Below are 17606 nucleotides of genomic sequence, written 5' to 3' on the forward strand. Positions count from 1 at the left end.
TCCACCATCCCATTCCCGCTGCGTGTGACATCATCTTATCTCTCGTACAAGTCTTTCTTTATCTTCGTGATTCATCATTCCCTCCCATTTCCATTTGTATGTCGTCTATATTACAGTATTTTAAAACAACAACCGAAGCAGAAGGAGGGGAGATCAGCCGAGCCCCAAGTGTAATAATGCACAAAGAACCCCCAGGGCGCAGCTTCCAAACTGGCGCTTTCTTTCTAAACACATCATGAAGATATACAGTGTACAAAGTTCGTTTTCAACGCCAAAGCGCCCCCGTCCCCCTTATCCACACGCGAGACCAAGGGGCCCCTTCCATTTTTGTCCCGGCCGTGAGTTGTTGTTCTTTGATTTTTTATTTTATTTCATTATTTATTTCATCGAGAGTTTACTCGAGGATGCGGGTGACGAGACCAGTGGCAACAGTGCGGCCACCTTCTCTGATGGTGATGCGCATACCGGCCTCGACGGCAACGGGGTTGTAGAGCTCGGCCAACATCTCGACGTTGTCACCGGGCATGACCATCTTGCTGGAGGCATCCTCGGTGCCTTCAGGGAAGTAGAGGGTGACGGACTCGTCGGCGGAGCGGATGTACATCTGGGGGCGGTACTTCTCACCGAAGCCGGAGTGACGGCCACCTTCCTCCTTGGACAGGACGTAGAGGGAGAGCAGGAACTTCTTGTGGGCAGTGACGGTGCCGGGCTTGGCAACGACCATACCACGCTTGATGTCCTCACGGCGGACACCACGGAGGAGAAGACCGGAGTTGTCACCGGCACGGGACTCCTCGCAGGACTTCTTGAAGGTCTCGATGTCGGTGACCTTGGTCTTGATGATCTCGTTGGACTTGCCAATGAGCTCGATATCGGCATCTCTCTTGAGCGTACCACGCTCGACACGGCCAGAGACGACGGTACCACGGCCGGCAATGGAGAAGACGTCCTCAATGGGCATGAGGAAAGGCTTGTCGGTGTCACGCTCGGGGGTGGGGATCCACTCATCGACAGCCTTCATGAGCTCATCGATCTTGGACTCGCCAATCTCGGGGCGCTTGCCCTCCATGGCGCAGAGAGCAGAACCGAGAACGACGGGGGTGTTGTCACCGTCGAAGCCGTACGAGGTGAGAAGCTCACGCATCTCCATCTCGACAAGCTCCAACATCTCGGGATCCTCGAGGGCATCGACCTTGTTGACGAAGACGACGATTCTCTGGATACCCATCTGGCGGGCGAGGAGCAAGTGCTCACGGGTTTGGGGCATCTGTCCATCGGAAGCAGCAACGACAATGATGGCACCATCCATGGAGGCGGCACCGGTAATCATGTTCTTGATGTAATCAGCGTGACCAGGGCAGTCGACGTGTGAGTAGTGGCGGGCCTCGGTCGAGTACTCGATGTGGGCAGTGGAGATGGTGATACCACGCTTGCGCTCTTCGGGGGCCTTGTCGATAGCGCCATACTCGAGGAAGTTGGCCATGCCCTTCTCGGCTTGCCTCTTGGTGATGGCGGCGGAAAGGGTAGTCTGTGGGAGCTCGGTCAGTGGGGGGTGAGGGCGCAAATTGGGCGAATTCCCGGAGATGTGCGGACCTTTCCATGATCGACGTGACCGATTGTGCCTTGAACAGTTGTTAGTAACGGTGGCAGGTTCGAGATAATTTGAGGATTAACGCACCAATGTTGACGTGGGGCTTGGTGCGCTCAAAAACAGCGTACGACCGGGCAAAGTTGAGGATGGGAGTGCGGGTCTGGCGCTGGAGCTGGACCAGAGGAGTGGCAGACTGTCTGAGGGTGGCCGCCCTCAGGAAGGGGGCAATGGTTCTGAGGAGGGCAGGCATGGTGACAATCTGGGAATCGCTCACAAAAACAGAGGGATGCCGAAAGAGCGGAGAGGTGGGATCAACTGGATGTTGAAGAGTTCGAGCTGCACAAGTTAGAAAATTTGGGAGCCCAGGGGTTCATCCAAACCCGCTAGTGCTGCCCGGGTCGGGATTGCACGGACTGCCTTGCGCCTCGTGCTGTTTATCTGCATTAATCTCATCCGATATCACGTGGGTTCGTGCGCAACCCCGCGAGCCCCGGGAGTACCCCGCGGGCAATTTTCGTCGCGGACTTGCGATAGATGCCCGCGAGGCTTGTCGTAAGGCCCAAGGTGTACCGGAGTGGAGGCGGGGCTGGCAAGTGATATGGTAGGTTGCGCGGAAGAATGCTCAATATCAGTTAATGTCATTCAATATCTTGAAGAGCAACTTGCAACAAGGGCCCCTCAACTCTGACATCTGTAACCAACTGGCATGTGCTGGTGTTGAGTGAGTTCTTTCCTCTTCCTCCATTGCGGGTGCCCCACTGTTGCGGCTCAGAAATGTGGGCGGAGCAGCGCCTTCCCAAACAACGGGCAACTGTTTCTGATATCTCACTGCATTGTGCATTGCAAACACTCTCACTTTGACATTGCAAATGAGATCGGAAACCGCCCTTTGAAATTATCTCAATATGCCCAAATTCCTTTGCATTCTCATATCAAATCAACTATCCGGTATAGTGTAACGGTTAACATATCGCGTTTTCACCGCGAAGCTCGGGGTTCGATTCCCCGTACCGGAGTCGATTCCATCTCCAACACTCTACAGGAGTGTTGGTGATGATTGTTTTTGGTCTTGTGGTATCTGTTCTGCTTCATTTGCGTCATCTGCTGCCATGAGGAGGTGTTCCTTCCATTTTTATGGAATTTGGGCACATGGCAGGTGTTGCTCCCTCTCTTCATGTTCGTTGCATGCTTTTTTTTGGCTTTTCTGGCCCCACCTAGACTTGTCGTTCCTTCCGCAACTGTTGGCCCCACCTAGACTTGTCGTTCCTTCCGCAACTGTTGGCCCCATCATGCATTTGCACAAAGGAGGTTGTGACACCTCGGCTTCGAGTTTACAGGTTTTGTCTTTATACTCATCAATGTCACCGCCGTCAACACATTTTCCAGCAACAGTTGCTGGAAATGCGCCAACAGCGGCCAGACCGATTGGCAGAAATCCCGAGATCAGCGAGGCGATTGAGACTCTCCGTGAACTCTTCTTCCAACACCCCACACTCACAATAAAGTGCGACAGCCACCACATCCTCCCAGGCTCCCATCTTGAAGTTCTTCTCATTTTCACACATCAATATAAGGTGAGGCTCGAGCTCTGCCCAGACTCGGCAATCGCTGACTGTCTGGGGCGATGCTTGGCATGGTTGTGGTAACCTTTGGTGGGGCTGAATACAGGCGTAACTAAAACATGGTCGTCTGAGTGTGCTTAACTGGCTAGGTAAAATACGAGCAGATGGCGTTCACGCCTATCCTCAACAACTGATGACTCCGATGGTGTGAATCACCGCCGGCCTGGCCAGCAGGAAAGATAAATATCTCTCCCAACAATGCTTGGCAGTCTCACCACCGAGATCTCATCCGCCTTCCACAGAGCCCCAGCATCTCCTGGGCTTTAGCAAAGGGTACAATGTCGTACTAATCTGTTCGTCAGGTTCGCCGTACTCTCAGCAATCAATGCTTTGATGGTTGGTGATGAGAATATCACAATATCTATTTGGGGGATTCCTCTGTTTCATTCCATCCTGTATACTAAATCTGTCTCACACCAACATCCAATTGTATGGTCCGCTGGCGTAATGGCAGCGCGTCTGACTACGATTTCATATTAATCCATCAGGAGGTTCCAGGTTCGACCCCTGGGCGGATCGTTTTTTCTTGCCTGGGACTCCCATTCTTGGGAGTGATAGCATTCCACATTGTTGATTTTGGTCTGGCGATTCAGTGGTTTTTGTTTTAGAAGCGAGAATTAACTCCCCCAAGCTGTTTGGTGACTCTTTGGATTCGCTTGGTATCCAGCCTTGTAAGACGGCAAAAAAAAAACAATCCCAAAGGGACTCGAAGACGCCAAGGACAATCCAGGGTTAGGGTCCCGCTACAAACTTGAATCCTGACTGCGCTCACTCTCGGTTTTCTCAAAAAGCAATTTCAGTTGATTTTTTTCCACATCAGTGTGTTCGTGAATAGATTCCCTTGTTTGTACCGATATGTTTGATGCTCTATTTTCTTACTATATTTGACGTTCTCGGGAAAAGCGGAGTATCTTGGTCAGCAACAACCATCGGCAGTCCCTCACGGCCGCTGCCGCCGCCGCCGATAGCAGCGCCGAGACTTTGAACAAGTCGGCCAAACCCACTCACTCATTCACTTGGTCGCTGGGTGAACTCAAACCTTGCATGCTTGTTTCATAAACCTCAGAGACTCAAACTTCCCTTGTGAACACGACTTTTAAATTTTTATTGAAACATGGAGGTGGAGGAGGATACGTCATGGAACGGCGCCGGACACACGGGCGAGGAGGCCATCGATGTCGATGAGCTAAGAGTCATGTATTGTGCTGCTGATTCCTTCCAGTAAGTTTTCATCTCACCATCACATCACATACATATTTTATTGAAAATATTCACATGAGACGGCAGACAATACCCCCGCCTGGCCCACTACCAAACCACCCACCTCCGCCGGCAGTCCTTCTACTCCCTCCCCCAAGCCCACCTCCGGCTCCTGTCATCCCCACCGTTCAACTACCTCGAAACGCTTTCCAAAGTCGACGACTGCATCGACTCCAACGCCGAACTGTCCAGGGCTATCTTCAAAGCTGCCCTCTCAAACTTCAACCTGGGGGTGCCCGACGAAAAGTCACGGACTGCTACTGGCACCCTTAAAATGCCGGATGAGTGGGCAGGCTGTGCAAAGAATGGGGATGTGGACAAGGCGAGGAGCACAATTCGTCAGTTCTACCGGGACTGGTCGGCAGAAGGAAAAAGGGAGAGGGATGTCTGCTTCCGGAATGTCTTCAAGGTTGTTCAACAAGAGCAGAAGAGGTTGAAAGAAGGGGAGAAACTGCGGGTTTTGGTGCCGGGCGCGGGGTTGGGGAGGTTGGTGTTTGAACTGTTTCTACGGGGGTGTATAGCGGAGGGGAATGAGATTTCCTACCACCAACTGCTGGCGAGCTCTTACATCTTGAACTGCTGCGAGCGGGCGGGGCAGTACGAGGTTTTTCCTTGGGTGCATGGGTTTTCGAATCATAGGACAAGAAGGGATCAGTTTAGGGGGTACAAGGTGCCGGATGTGCATTGTATGAGCGAGACAATGAGGGTGCAGGAGGAGACGGGCAGGGTCGGCGAGATGAGCATGACGGCTGCGGATTTCTTGTGCGAGTACGCCAAGGAGGAAAACGCGGGGGCGTTTGATGTGGTGGCGGCGGTTTTTTTCCTCGATACGGCCCCGAATCTGATTAGGTATTTGGATGTGATTTATGGGTGTTTGAAGCCTGGGGGGGTGCTGGTGAACTTTGGGCCGTTGCTGTGGCATTTCGAGGGGGTGATGCCGAATAAGAGTGAGAACGGGGCCCATATGAGCGGCGGGGATGATATGACGGGGATTGCGGAGCCGGGGAACTTTGAGCTGACGGATGAGGAGGTGATGGAGCTGGTGACAAAGGTTGGGTTCGTGGTTGAGTCGAGGGAGACAGGGGTCGAGGCGCCGTATATACATGATACTGAGTCCATGCTGCAGACTATGTATCGAGCCAGTACGTGGGTTGCGAGGAAGCCGGTCATCAAGGCGGATACTTCTTAGAGACTGCATATATTTATCTCAAAAAAAAAAAAATGCTCAAAATGCTAAATAACAACTCCTCTCTCAAAGCTTGGAATCCAACTGCCCCCTAGCCCACATAGCACCACCATCAATGGCGAAATCAGCACCGTTCACGTGGTTACTCGCCCGACTGCACAGATACACAATCGCACCAGCAATATCCTCCGGTCTCCCTAACCTCCTCATCGGGTTGGCATTGGCAAACGCATCATGCCCACCGCTCATCTCCAGCAGCCCATTGCTCATCTTGCTAGGGAAGAACCCAGGGCAGATGCTGTTCACGCTGATATGCCTCGGGCCCAATTCCACAGCCAAGTTCCTCCCCAGGTGAATAACCGCCGCCTTGCTAGCACTGTACCCATACGTGCCCTGCTTGCCCAAAGTACCAATCCCCAACCCAGCCACCGACGCAGTGATAATCACCTTTGACGGCGTCTCAACGCTGGCGTTCTTGCTCATGAGGGGCACGAAGTCACGGATGAGGTTAAAGACGCCCTTGACGTTGAGGTCCATGACCTTGGCAAAGGCCGAGTCGGAGTGAGTGTCGATGTACTCGCCCCATGTGGCGCCGGCGTTGGCAAGGAGGATGTCGACGTGGTCGGTGTGCTTCTTCACCTGCTCGACGAGGTGGGTGACGCCGGCTTGGGTGGCGCAGTCGGCCGGCACAGAGATGGCCTTGGCGCCGGGGGAGAGGTTGGGGAGGGCGTTGAGGGTGGCGACGGCGGATTCGCAGGCGGCGGCCTTGCGCGAGGAGATGAAAACGAGGGAGGCGCCGGATTGAAGGATGCTGATGGGGGGTGTTAGTGACGTGATTGATACAGACTGACAGGATGAACATACGCAGAAGCAGCACTCAACCCCAAACCACGGGAGCCACCGGTGATGACGGCAACCTTGCCCTTCAGGGAAAACAGGGACGAGAAGTCCTCGAGCTGAGCTTCGGCCATTGTATCGGTCTTAGTGTGAGAAAAGATGAGAGATGAAACAGACAGACAACTAGGATTGGGACAAAGGAGGTGGATGTTATAATTCCCAGCCCTCGAGGTATGTACCCGCTATATTGCTACCGCCGATCCGGTTCGGTTCCCTTTCCCGGGGTGGTGGAGCTTGACTCAGGGGGTTTATACTAGATCGTCGAATCTGCGGGGAACCCCAGCCGTGCCTCGGCCTCGGTCCATCACCCCGCCCTTTAAAGCTACAACTCCGGCTTTAGCCTCGCCCAGGGGGAGGCTAACCTCGGCGATAAGCACATAGGTAAGAGGCAAGTTCTTTGATATCTTGCTGTCTTGACACTGGCAATCATCTTACACTATCAGTAACATAAAAAGAAAGACCCAAAGTCTCAAGGATCGAATTGGTACAAAATACGCTCACAAAGCTAAGTACAGTAGCTAAGCTAGCTGGATGGAAATTCCGCAACATCAGAAAACCATAAAAGAACAAGGCTGTGGCCTAGGTACCGGTGCTGTTACCAAATTTTGGCGTAGCCTATAGAGGATGCTCTTCCAACCACAGATTTCGCTTGGGAAAAAAAGCCCAAGGCTTCCTGAAAAGCACGTAAACACAAAGCAGCCCAACGGCCGGTCAATCTCCGAATTTTATACCTCCACCAAAGGAGCTTGAGCCTGAGGCTGGGGCTGTACTGGAGACTCCTCTTGCTGCCCATGGTCCGCTCCATCTTCATGTCCTGGTTGCTGCCCTTCCGTCTGGGCCTCCTGGGCTGCTCGAGCAGCGGCCCTCTCCCGTTCGGCAGCCTCTTCAGCAGCTCTCCTCTCCTCCCTTTCCCGCGCCTCCAGTTGCTGAATATGTCTCTCTGCAACCCCTGGCGCCAAACTGGCCAGAAGCAAGATACCTGCTCTCTCTAGCCACCTGGCCTGGTTTTGTAGCCAATTTCCATTAGCATTCCGTCTCTGCGCTACTAACCGCCGCGCAATCTCCGCCGGATCGGGGTTGCCAGCCTGACCAGCCCCTGCTGGTGCGTTCTGTGCTGGTCTCTGTTGATTCTGATGTTCCGGATTGGGGATCAGGTTCTCAATATGCTCTCTGATGGGCTGAAACACTTCGTTGACCAAGGCGTTCAAAATCCCTGTATGGAACGCCAAGAGGATCAGGGACGCTATACTTAACGACAGCCACCGTTCCCATGAGGGGTTGCTGTAGGAGAACCAAAAGGCAAAAGCGGCCAGACGAATGATGAGCCACACGGTGGGCCAGGCAGCCACCACCCACCCTCCAGGGTTGCCCTGATGTCCAAACTGTGGAGGCCGGGCAAGAGGAGGGTTAGCTGGAGCTGCCACTTGGGCCTGCTGAACCCGATGCCGAAGGCCGTCGACAGGATGAGCCTGGAAACCTGCTTGGGCTTGGCCTTGCTGGGGTTGTACCGGCCCCTGAGCTGCTGCATTTGGGTTTGGCCAGAGAGGCGGTGGCACCGGTCCGGGTTGCGGCTGCTGGAAAGCCAATGGCATGGGGCTCGGTTGAAAAGGTGGCAGGTACATGGCTGGCGAGGGATAGAACGGAGGTGGGTAGAAAAGAGGGCCTGCCATAGGAGGTACGCCGAAAGCCATGGGCTGGTAGACGTGCTGTGGTGGCCTCACAGGTAAAGCATATGGCTGCCGCGAGGTGTACAGATCTAGAGGACTGTTTACCAGTAACGCACGAGGACCAGCCTGGTCGTACAAAATGTGAACCTCGAGATCATCCAAGGCCCGAGCTTGGGACTGTCCCTGTTGACCCTGGGGTTGTGATTGAGATTGACCCGGTGGTACTACCTGCCGCTGCAGCGGCGGAATACCATAGGCAGCATGTCTGGTGTGGGGATCTGGGGTCGCAGAACGACTGGCATGTCTGGATACACCGGGAAAGAGAGGCGTAGTCACCCCAGGTTGAATTGGCTGAATAGGCCCATTGGAATTCGCAAGATTAGCCGCCATGTTTGCTAAGGATGCGCCAGATGCACTTCTTTGCATCGCATCAGTGATGGTTTGCGAGGCCCTAGCGGCGTCATCACCATGGATCCAGTCACGAGTCTGGTTCGCAGAAGATGGGCGATGACTTCCAGGGTTGGATGTAGGACCGCCCGCTCCTGGAGCAGAGCCAGCGGCTGGCGCAACGACCTCGTTCTGAACAGTGATGCGTACTTGTTGTCCGTTGGGCCCAACCATATCCCGCGTCAAGGAATGCGCCGGGTGCTCAGCCCCCATGACGGGGCCGTGGTGTACGCCATCGAGAGGCGGAATACCATATCCAAAGTGTCGTTGAGTATTCATATGCGCTACTTGCCGCTGAAAGGCCTCCCGTTGAAGGTGAGCACCCCACTGAACCATATCTTGGTGTTGTAGGTGATGGACCATGGGCTGTGGGGGCGGGATAAAGCCGGCGGCTGCCACACGGATTCCATGCTGAGGGTGGAACTGGATATGTGGCTGGCGGCCAAATGGAGGTTGCGCATGGTTGTTGGGAGGGGCATTCGCATTGCCAGGCGCAGGGCTCTGGCCACGGTTCGGTGTTGCGAGCTGGGGGGTGTTGCCAGACGGCTGGTTGACAACATCTCTGATCACCATATGAAGAGATTGCTGGTCGCCACTTGATCGGATCTATAGCAACAGTATTAGCACACCAAGTCGAGAGAAAGCGACACAGTAACGTTACACTTACCACCTGTTCTGTAAAGACATCCAGCAATGTGTCGGTATCGCGCTGCAACAGATGGCCGCGGTAGATGAATCTGATTTGCTCGTCGGATGGTCGCGAGGGGAGTCCCTCTCGAACTTTGGCCTTGAGCTGGCGCAAAGTGGTAGCAGCTGGTGTTCGGGCGAAGCTTAATGAGGTGCCGCTTGGCTGGATGAGGTTGAGGTTAACGACCAAGGGCGCATCCTCCTGTGGAGCGGCGACCTGCTCGTCCGCCATGTTTGCTGCTAATATCTGTCGGTCAAGATGATGAGTGGAAAATGGCGACGAGACTGGAGAGAAAAGGTGGGCGGCGCTGTCAATTATTCATGGAAGTCAAGAAAGACGCATGCCAGGCACGGACAGTCTGGGGCGCTCGGAGCGTCGATGTTGATGTGGGTGAGGGTGAGGTGGGCGCAAGCAAACAAGGGAGAGTCAGTCGGTCACGTCGCGGAGAAGAAAGGAGAGACCACGTTATTGGATAAGAGGGGAGCAAAATCGAACTTGTTGCGCATCCTATTGATGTGGAGAGGTAAAGTGTTATGTCTGAAATAAAAAAAAAGTCCGCTCTTCGCATCGAAGAGAGAGAGCTGTTGTTGAGCACCACCCACACTCACTGCCTTGCTCTTGCTCGGTCAGCTTCCAAATTCCACGCTGTCATTCAAGATGGAGGGTGCCCCCAGGTATCAGTACCCGACCCCACGCTGGGTGGCCCCCTGTACACAAGAAATCAGCGGAATCACATGTGATTAATCAAACTATTCTGTAAAAAATAGGGGATACATGTACCCACCACACGCGATCAATGGTGCCCCCCAAAACGGCGCCTTGCCATCCCGGGATAACGGCTCTGGGCGGGAAACACCGTCGCATCCACTGGTTCGCTCTCTCTTTCAGTCTGAAAAGCAAGCTGCGTCATGAGAGTGACGGCTTGAGCTAATCGTGCAGCTGTGCCGCCCTTGCGACCGGTTTATTTCTTGTGTGACTGACTTTGCGACTTTGCGGTATATCAACGGCTTGAGATTCCCCGCGCCTGCCCCCAGAGCCGCTGCTATTTTTTTTTTTTTGCAGGCAGGCCAACGATGCAGGTTCGTCAACATACACCGCCTTGCTCCCCTGGTTACGGATGAGAAAAAGTTATTAAAAGGGGCAACATGGCGTTTCCTCAGATTGGCCCTGCTTCGATCTCTGTCGGGTTACCTGTAGCTGGGTTGGCTCGCACCACACTCCTTCGACGCTCTCAGCGCCTCCCTCACCACCACCTCTCGCAAGCCGCCACTCGTCGGGCACACTCGACACATCGATACGGCCGCCAGCAGCAGCGCCTCTTCGGCCAACGCTCCTTCTCCCAGCAGTCCCACCGGCCCAAGGCCGACTCCAAAGTGAACGACTCCAAGATTCGGTGGTATCCCATTCCCGTCGGCCTCGGCGTCGGCTTCCTGGGTCTGGTTCAGTTCTACAAGGTCTACTCGCGGGAGAAGGAACCTCAAGAAAATGGCGAACCAGAGAAGAAGCCAAAAAAGAGGCCACGGGTGAGGCCCGATGGACCTTGGTACGATATTTCACTCCAGATACATGCTTGATCTTGAGGCACGAGGACAGAGGACTGACACATGGTTTCCAGGCAGGTGCAAATCATGTCGACTCTGCCATTGAAGGCCATGTCTCGGCTTTGGGGCAAGTTCAATGAGCTCGTCATTCCATACCACCTCCGTTCTCCTGGTTTCCGGCTGTACTCTTGGTTCTTTGGTGTCAACATGGACGAGATCGAGGAACCGGATATTCGCAATTTCCCCAACCTGGCCGCCTTTTTCTACCGTACCCTGAAGCCCGGTGCCCGACCCCTGGATCCGAACCCGAACGCTCTCTTGTCTCCCGCGGATGGTCGAGTTCTGCAGTACGGTCAGATAGAAGGCGGCGACATCGAACAGGTCAAGGGAATGACATATACCATTGATGCTCTCCTCGGACAAAACAGCCCCTCGCCAAGTCTCTCCAGCAGCCAAGCCTCTCTCGAAAAGCTCATCAAGCCCGCTGCCCAGCGTGAACTCGAAGGCGACGAAGAACTGGTCAAGAGGGACGAAGAATTCGCCTCGGTTAACGGTATCTCGTACACCCTCCCCGATCTCCTGTCCGGCAACAAGAAGAAGAGAAAGAGCGACAGCTTCGACCAGCCCAAGGACGAATCCGTCACTCCCTCTGCCACCTCCGTCTCTGAAGTCCGCGCCGAGCTCGAGAAGGGCGAGAAGGCCTGGTACGATTATCTCACCCCCGGCAGCCGTCACGTCCTCTACTACGCCGTCATCTACCTCGCCCCCGGGGATTACCACCGCTTCCACTCACCCACCAACTGGGTCGTTGAGAGGAGACGCCACTTTGCAGGAGAACTCTACAGCGTGTCCCCGTATCTTCAGCGCACCATGCCCGGTTTGTTCACTCTCAACGAGCGTGTCGTTCTCCTTGGTCGCTGGCGCTGGGGTTTCTTCAGCTATGTCCCCGTCGGTGCCACCAACGTCGGTTCTATTAAGATCAACTTTGACAGGGAGCTCCGCACCAACAGCCTGACGACGGACACCGAGGCCGACAGGGCGGCCGAGGAGGCTGCTCAGCGCGGTGAGCCGTACCTTGGTTACGCCGAGGCCACGTATGAGGCTGCCAGCCAAGTCCTGAGGGGCCACGCGCTGCGCAGGGGTGAGGAGATGGGCGGTTTCCAACTCGGCAGCACGATTGTTCTCGTCTTTGAGGCACCTGCTTCGGAGCACGATCCCGAGACTGGCAAGCACACCAGGGGGTGGTCGTGGAATGTTGAAAAGGGGCAGAGAGTCAAGGTTGGGCAGTCTTTGGGGCAGGTTGATATGTAAAAGTTGGTATCCAAAACGTCGGGGGAAAGAAGGGGGTTGTATATACCAAAGAGGGATTCGAAAATGTTTTTCAACTTTAATCGTGGGTAGATATTTGTGTTTTAATGCGGCAATCAACTTGTTCGTTTATTCATAGTTTTTGGGGTCAGTTCCTATTCTAGCATGTTGGGTGTGGTTGGAAAAGTTGATAGAAGTTTTAAAATTGTTGTTAGCATCTTGAAAATTCATCGTCTATGATGCTCTATAGGTATATGTACATCTTCTCTCTAGGTTTCATTCCAGTCGTCTGTATCCGCCATCATTGAATAAAAGGGGGTATTTCGTATTCTCTTAAACTTCTGAAAAAAAAAACCACTGTTTCAACGCCCACTCACGATGTCCTCCACGCCTTGCTCTTAATGCCTGCTTATATTGTGCTTTGCAGTCCATTTCACGTTGTTGCTGGACCTGCTCCCAGCTCTCTAAGCAGAACCAAAAACCCTGTACTTTTGCTCCAAAGGCCCAAAGGTCTTCTCGCCTGGCTCGCCGGCCTTGCCGCCAAATACGAGCTGAGCGGAGAGCTTCCACGTCGACGGGACGGACCACTCCTGCTGGACCTTCTGGTCGACGAGGGGGTTGTAGTGCTGGAGGTTGGCGCCCAGGCCTTCGGTTTCGAGGGCAGTCCAGACTGCGAACTGGAGCATGGCGCTTGAGTGGCCAGCCCAGGGGTCGAAACTGTTTTTGTACGTTAGCAAAAATTTGATAAGGGGGGTTGGATGGGAAAAGGGGACATACCGATCAGCATAAAGGGCAAACTTTTCCTGCATGCCCTTGACGACGTCCTGGTCCTCAAAGAACAAAACAGTGCCTGCGCCGGCCTTGAACCCGGCCATGCGGGCGGCCGTCGAGGCGAAGTTCTCCTCGGGGACGATGGACTTGAGGATGGCGGTGGTGATGTCCCAGAACTTGTCGTGCTCGGCGCCGAGGAGGACGACGACGCGGTTGGATTGGGAGTTGAAGGAAGAGGGGACGTGGAGGAGGGATTCCTTTACGATTTCTTGGACGCGGTCGGTAGAGATGGGGAGGGTCTTGTTGAGGGCGTAGATTGTGCGACGGGCTTTGATGTGGGAGAGGAAGCCGTCAGCGCTCTGGACGGCGGGGGTGGTTTTGCTGGAGGAAAACATCTTCGGGGTAGTAATTGGTGTGGTGATAGGACGGGGAGTAGCAACTCTATAGGTGGTGTTTTTGAGGAGTGTGCGAAGCGGGTGGGCGAATCTCTGCATAGGAGCGGAAGACAAGATGGGATGATGGGTTGGTTGGTGATGAGATGAACTTATAGATAGATGTCAAAAAGGCGGGAAGGACCCCTTATATGTATCTACCTTCCTATGTCTGTCCTCTTTCCCTACGGACAGCAAAAGACGGGGTTCTACCCGGCAGAATTCGAGACCGACACCTTCCCCCCAACCCCCATCATGGAAGGAACCCTGGAGCATTTCCGCCGAGAGACCTCGAAAGATTCCATGAGCATCTCAAACCATCGCCAGGCTCCACTTGGTACGTACGGATGGAGTTTTCTGCTTGCAAGCGGCTCACTCATCGAGTTGTCATCCATTTCAGCTACCAAATCGGTAATCCACTATTCATATCGTCTTCTCGCTTGCTCGCGCGCGGTATTCCGATCTGTCCTGTATATAATACAATTACAACTTACATCATTGATTATACATAAGCTTAGTACTCGTTCGACCGTTGGAGTTTGCATGTCGCCCAGTTCTCTAACCAATGACAAGCAATCATAAAGCCGAATTGGGGAAGTTGGCTGAAAACCAGTTCGTGGCTTCGGCACCAACGACAGCACGCCGCTGGGCTTTGAAAGCGCATTTCAAATGCTGACAAAATCCCGCTAAGACCACACCCCCACTTCTTTATCTATTGGGTAGCTGGACAGAGGGTGGGATCTGAGCCATTGCTTGCTCGGCAGTCCCCAAGGTGCCAACCCCACCACGTGCCGTTGATGGAGGGGAGGGTTGAATCCTTGAACTGCCTGATTCAGTATTTATAAAGATACAAATGCCCCCCGTATGAGAAAGTATCAGGGGCATGGTGTCACAAGGCCTGAGGGTTGCGCCATCTGGGATGTCTCTTGGGTGAATAGACCATGCACACCTAAAGTCACACCGTGGCCTTGAGAAACCAGCCCCCAATAGCCAAGAGATAGATTGATCAATGATTTCGATGTCATGGTAAGAAACCTCTGCTGCTAGATTATAACATATACAGTCCTCCATACATTCAGTGTCCGTCATTTCAAGACTCAAAGCTGTTCTTCTCACCCCCTCAACATCACATTCTCCCCTCTGCTGTGCAATGTTACACACCTCCACCAAGTCCCTGATGATCCCTCAACAGCAAGAGCAAAACAACGATTCCATAAAGATAGATTAAACATGTATATACATCAAGAGTCAGACATATCTTTCATGTGCCCGTCGTCCTCCTAACACCCGCCCATACCCTTCATATACCCTCCATGTTATATAGTTATTTTGTTGTATGTGCGCTTGTGTGTTTATCTTTTCTCTAGCAGACCAAAGCAAACCCCCAAAGAAAATCTTTACCATGGCTTCGAGCCCCAAAAAGTCTGGTATAAAAATCTCAAACATCTTTATGCGCCCACCAGCCAAAGCAATGAGAAAAGCAAGAACGCGATACAAAACTCCCGTCAAATGCATGAAACGATCCCGAAAGGGAGGATAAGAAACGTGAAGCCAAAGAAAATTTTGTCAAAAAGACTACAAATCCTGAACCACCTCACCAAGTCTCGGCAATGTACTGGCCCGTCTCCTTTTTCAAGTTCCAAAACTGCTGGGCCTCGTCATGCTCCAGGTTGCCCTTCTCCATGGCAACCTCGACAAGCGCCTTCTCAACACCCTCGCCCATGCCCCTGCTGCTTCCGCAGACAAAGACTCTGCCGTCGACAGCGTTGATGATGTACCAGACAAGGTCAGCCTGGGCCTTGACCTCCTCCTGGACATATCTTCCTGGGCCCCTGCGGCTCTGGACAACCTTCTTGACTTCATCCTCATGGACACCCCACTCGCCACTGTACAGCTCGTCCACCAGCGAATCACGGACACCCTGGAGCACCCAGACCTTGTTCGCACAGTTGGCCGTCTTGAGACGCCGCTGGACGAAGCCTCTGAACGGAGCAATACCGACGCCAGCCCCAATAAGGAGCATCGGTCCGTCCGAGACGAACTGCTTGGCAAGCGGGTTGGCCATCAAACCTTTGAACATGGGGATATAAAACTCTGGGTCTTTCTCCCCCTTCTCCTGAGCCTCGATGAACTTCAAAGCCTGTCTCTGAAAGAAACCCGAGCCAATACCCGTCCGAGTGCCATTGCGCCAGTCCTCCGCCTCATGAACGGTGACGGCAATCTCAATCAACCGATGCTGCTTCCCATCGCGTGTCAGGAACGACTCATGAGGGTCATTCGACAACGAGTAGAAGCGGGGCATAAGTGGCTGCAGGACGGATAGGAGAAGATCAAGCGGTGGCTTGGCGTTAGGGAAGGCGTGCAGTAGCTGGACCAGACTGATGTGTGGACCGGTTCGGAAGTCGCAGAAGACGCCCTGACCCTCGGCGGAGCAGAGGTACCGCAAGATCTTGCGTTCAGTTGCGTCAGTGGTGTGCTCAGCAAGCACACGGAGAATTTGCTTCGTTGGTGGGTATGACTGGACATCGGAGCACCACGTTAGAAGATCGCGGCGGGTGGTGACAATCTCACGAGCCTGGTCGGCGCCCCAAACGGTTGGCCAACGGCCCTGGGTCGTCCGGAGGAGCACAGGCTTGTCGCGCAGAAATCGGGGGACCAGGAGCAAGTCGAGGATCTCCTGCACTATAGAAGCCTCGTTGGGCGCAGACACGCCGATTGCGCCACCAACTTTGAAGTCAACATCCTCACCCTCTGGATAGTTGGTGACATCAAGGTCGAAGTGGAAGGTGCGCTTCTCAGCACCAGGCTTGGTCAACTCGCGAGTGTTGTGAATGCGCGCGGGGAACACATGGTGCGGCGGGTGTGGTTGCACAAATTTGGGAGGTTGTATTTGTGTGTCGAGCCTCTCCAATGTCAAGTCCTGGAGTGTCTTTTCGATGCCGGCTACTGACGAAGTGGTGTCACTCTCCGTGCCGAACGGCACAGCAGGCTCGGATGGCGATGGAACATTGGAGGGCCGGCGAACGGGTTGCAGGAAAGCCGTTTGCTCGGGAACATCGCACACTCCGCTGAGTGTGGTAGGAATCTTGTCGATCTTGAGGTTCAAAGAACGGTATGCGTCATTGTCGGGAAACTCGATCGCCTCGTACTCCACGTTGTTGTCTTTTTTCGGGGCACCACCAAGACAGCAGCCTCCGCCGCAGCATCGCCGGATCAATTGCGTTGTCGTCTCACCGGTTATGCGTTGCACATCTTCCGGGCTCTTGGCGATCAGGCGTGTGGACGCCCGCCGGCGACGTGGGACCGGTTTTGTTGGCTCTTCAATCTCCTGTTCGTCAGAGCTCGAGTATGTAAGTGACGGTGTGGCCGATTCGGGCTGGGGCTCCTCAGGAATGCTCGCAGCCGCACGCTGGGCAAGAAGAAGGTCTGTCTGCGCCGTCATTTTGGATGTGGTTGAAGCCCTCAGCTGCCTCGGAGAGTTGTGGCGATGGGTAGATAATATAGGTAGACGGGAGGTGAGCGAATAGGTCGGAGCAAGTGCTGAGGATAGGGGAAGGTGAATTCGTCTCTGTCAAAGACCCAGGCGCATGACCGAAATTTGCAGAAAATCGAGATGGAATTCCGAAGGTGATGTGGGCCGAGGTCAAGTTACGGTAATGCTGTATGGATGGTATGACTTGAGTCAAAGGCTTGCCTCGCCGTATAACAATTTGGTGGTCGCTATGGGTATGGCACAAAAAGGAAAAAAGGAAGGACACAGCTGGGCCACTGGGAGGCTGGCGATCTTTATCACCGTCCTGCTCTTGTCATTGTGCAGCGAGCGCAGCAGATGGCCAAGTCATTGAGGTCAGCTCACAGCCAAGATACGCTACTTTGACTTCCAAGCCCCAGCCTTTGGGGGGCAAGCGGGACCGGACACAGTGCGCGTGACTTTTGTCCTGTCCCGTCCCGAAGAAAATCAATGTGTGGGCCCTTTGCCGTGTTTCTCCGGACAAACCAACATCTGATATCGAGATATTCACCAGGGCATCTGAACACATATCTGTTGTTTACTCTCTTATATACCTGTGATAGACACTCATACGGCCGGAACTGCAAGCCTGAATAACACATCTGCAACACAAGAGCCTCGCCCTTCTTGATGCGCCCGGTGAGGCTCCCTATGCTTCCGGCTCAATGGGCATTTTCCCATTCCCT

General features: G+C 53.9%; 8 protein-coding genes and 2 non-coding genes across 10 annotated transcripts; 5 read left to right on the forward strand and 5 right to left on the reverse strand.

Annotated features, from left to right (window-relative positions):
- Window positions 1–89: 89 nt before the first annotated feature.
- TUF1 (translation elongation factor Tu) lies at window positions 90–2345 on the reverse strand. The gene is made up of 3 exons (XM_062910244.1): window positions 1679–2345; window positions 1594–1622; window positions 90–1528 (listed from the first exon to the last, which is right to left on the reverse strand). Exons 1-3 carry the CDS (start codon window positions 1839–1841, stop codon window positions 395–397), a joined length of 1326 nt encoding a protein of 441 aa, XP_062769140.1. The 5' UTR covers window positions 1842–2345; the 3' UTR covers window positions 90–394.
- Window positions 2346–2535: 190 nt separating this feature from the next.
- QC763_0043100 lies at window positions 2536–2607 on the forward strand. The gene has a single exon. It is a non-coding gene; the product is annotated as a tRNA-Glu (tRNA).
- Window positions 2608–2977: 370 nt separating this feature from the next.
- QC763_0043110 (uncharacterized protein) lies at window positions 2978–3094 on the forward strand (the record flags this gene model as incomplete). Its single annotated transcript, XM_062905656.1, has 1 exon — window positions 2978–3094. The coding sequence occupies exon 1, from the start codon at window positions 2993–2995 to the stop codon at window positions 3092–3094; it is 102 nt and encodes a 33-aa protein (XP_062769141.1). The 5' UTR covers window positions 2978–2992.
- Window positions 3095–3646: 552 nt separating this feature from the next.
- On the forward strand, window positions 3647–3732 carry QC763_0043120. The gene has a single exon. It is a non-coding gene; the product is annotated as a tRNA-Arg (tRNA).
- Window positions 3733–4327: 595 nt separating this feature from the next.
- QC763_212020 (uncharacterized protein) lies at window positions 4328–5718 on the forward strand (the record flags this gene model as incomplete). Its single annotated transcript, XM_062910245.1, has 2 exons — window positions 4328–4434; window positions 4501–5718. 2 exons carry the CDS (start codon window positions 4328–4330, stop codon window positions 5660–5662), a joined length of 1269 nt encoding a protein of 422 aa, XP_062769142.1. The 3' UTR covers window positions 5663–5718.
- On the reverse strand, window positions 5647–6630 carry QC763_212030 (uncharacterized protein; the record flags this gene model as incomplete). The annotated part of the gene is made up of 2 exons (XM_062910246.1): window positions 5647–6470; window positions 6524–6630. The coding sequence occupies 2 exons, from the start codon at window positions 6628–6630 to the stop codon at window positions 5726–5728; spliced, it is 852 nt and encodes a 283-aa protein (XP_062769143.1). The 3' UTR covers window positions 5647–5725.
- A 651-nt stretch (window positions 6631–7281) lies between these two features.
- QC763_212040 (uncharacterized protein) lies at window positions 7282–10274 on the reverse strand (the record flags this gene model as incomplete). The annotated part of the gene is made up of 2 exons (XM_062910247.1): window positions 9338–10274; window positions 7282–9276 (listed from the first exon to the last, which is right to left on the reverse strand). Exons 1-2 carry the CDS (start codon window positions 9587–9589, stop codon window positions 7282–7284), a joined length of 2247 nt encoding a protein of 748 aa, XP_062769144.1. The 5' UTR covers window positions 9590–10274.
- PSD1 (phosphatidylserine decarboxylase 1) lies at window positions 9967–12431 on the forward strand. The gene is made up of 2 exons (XM_062910248.1): window positions 9967–10901; window positions 10974–12431. Exons 1-2 carry the CDS (start codon window positions 10504–10506, stop codon window positions 12208–12210), a joined length of 1635 nt encoding a protein of 544 aa, XP_062769145.1. The 5' UTR covers window positions 9967–10503; the 3' UTR covers window positions 12211–12431.
- Window positions 12432–12445: 14 nt separating this feature from the next.
- On the reverse strand, window positions 12446–14198 carry FRM2 (type II nitroreductase). Its single transcript, XM_062910249.1, has 2 exons — window positions 12985–14198; window positions 12446–12924 (listed from the first exon to the last, which is right to left on the reverse strand). The coding sequence occupies exons 1-2, from the start codon at window positions 13470–13472 to the stop codon at window positions 12672–12674; spliced, it is 741 nt and encodes a 246-aa protein (XP_062769146.1). The 5' UTR covers window positions 13473–14198; the 3' UTR covers window positions 12446–12671.
- Window positions 14199–15003: 805 nt separating this feature from the next.
- QC763_212070 (uncharacterized protein) lies at window positions 15004–16851 on the reverse strand (the record flags this gene model as incomplete). Its single annotated transcript, XM_062910250.1, has 1 exon — window positions 15004–16851. The coding sequence occupies one exon, from the start codon at window positions 16849–16851 to the stop codon at window positions 15004–15006; it is 1848 nt and encodes a 615-aa protein (XP_062769147.1).
- Between the last annotated feature and the right edge of the window lie 755 nt (window positions 16852–17606).

This window comes from Podospora pseudopauciseta (genome assembly GCF_035222475.1).
Source record: "Podospora pseudopauciseta strain CBS 411.78 chromosome 2 map unlocalized CBS411.78m_2, whole genome shotgun sequence".
NCBI lineage: Eukaryota > Fungi > Ascomycota > Sordariomycetes > Sordariales > Podosporaceae > Podospora > Podospora pseudopauciseta.

What these genes read in the sequence shown, in the direction of transcription:
- TUF1 (XM_062910244.1), bottom strand. Translation starts at nt 1,841, where the DNA reads ATGCCTGCCCTCCTCAGAACCATTGCCCCCTTCCTGAGGGCGGCCACC. An exon ending in CAAGCCCCACGTCAACATTG is followed by an intron (nt 1,623 to 1,678) that starts GTGCGTTAATCC and finishes CAACTGTTCAAG; the next exon opens with GCACAATCGGTCACGTCGAT. An exon ending in GTCACGTCGATCATGGAAAG is followed by an intron (nt 1,529 to 1,593) that starts GTCCGCACATCT and finishes GAGCTCCCACAG; the next exon opens with ACTACCCTTTCCGCCGCCAT.
- FRM2 (XM_062910249.1), bottom strand. Translation starts at nt 13,472, where the DNA reads ATGCAGAGATTCGCCCACCCGCTTCGCACACTCCTCAAAAACACCACC. An exon ending in TTTGCCCTTTATGCTGATCG is followed by an intron (nt 12,925 to 12,984) that starts GTATGTCCCCTT and finishes GTACAAAAACAG; the next exon opens with TTTCGACCCCTGGGCTGGCC.
- PSD1 (XM_062910248.1), top strand. Translation starts at nt 10,504, where the DNA reads ATGGCGTTTCCTCAGATTGGCCCTGCTTCGATCTCTGTCGGGTTACCT. An exon ending in GTGAGGCCCGATGGACCTTG is followed by an intron (nt 10,902 to 10,973) that starts GTACGATATTTC and finishes CATGGTTTCCAG; the next exon opens with GCAGGTGCAAATCATGTCGA.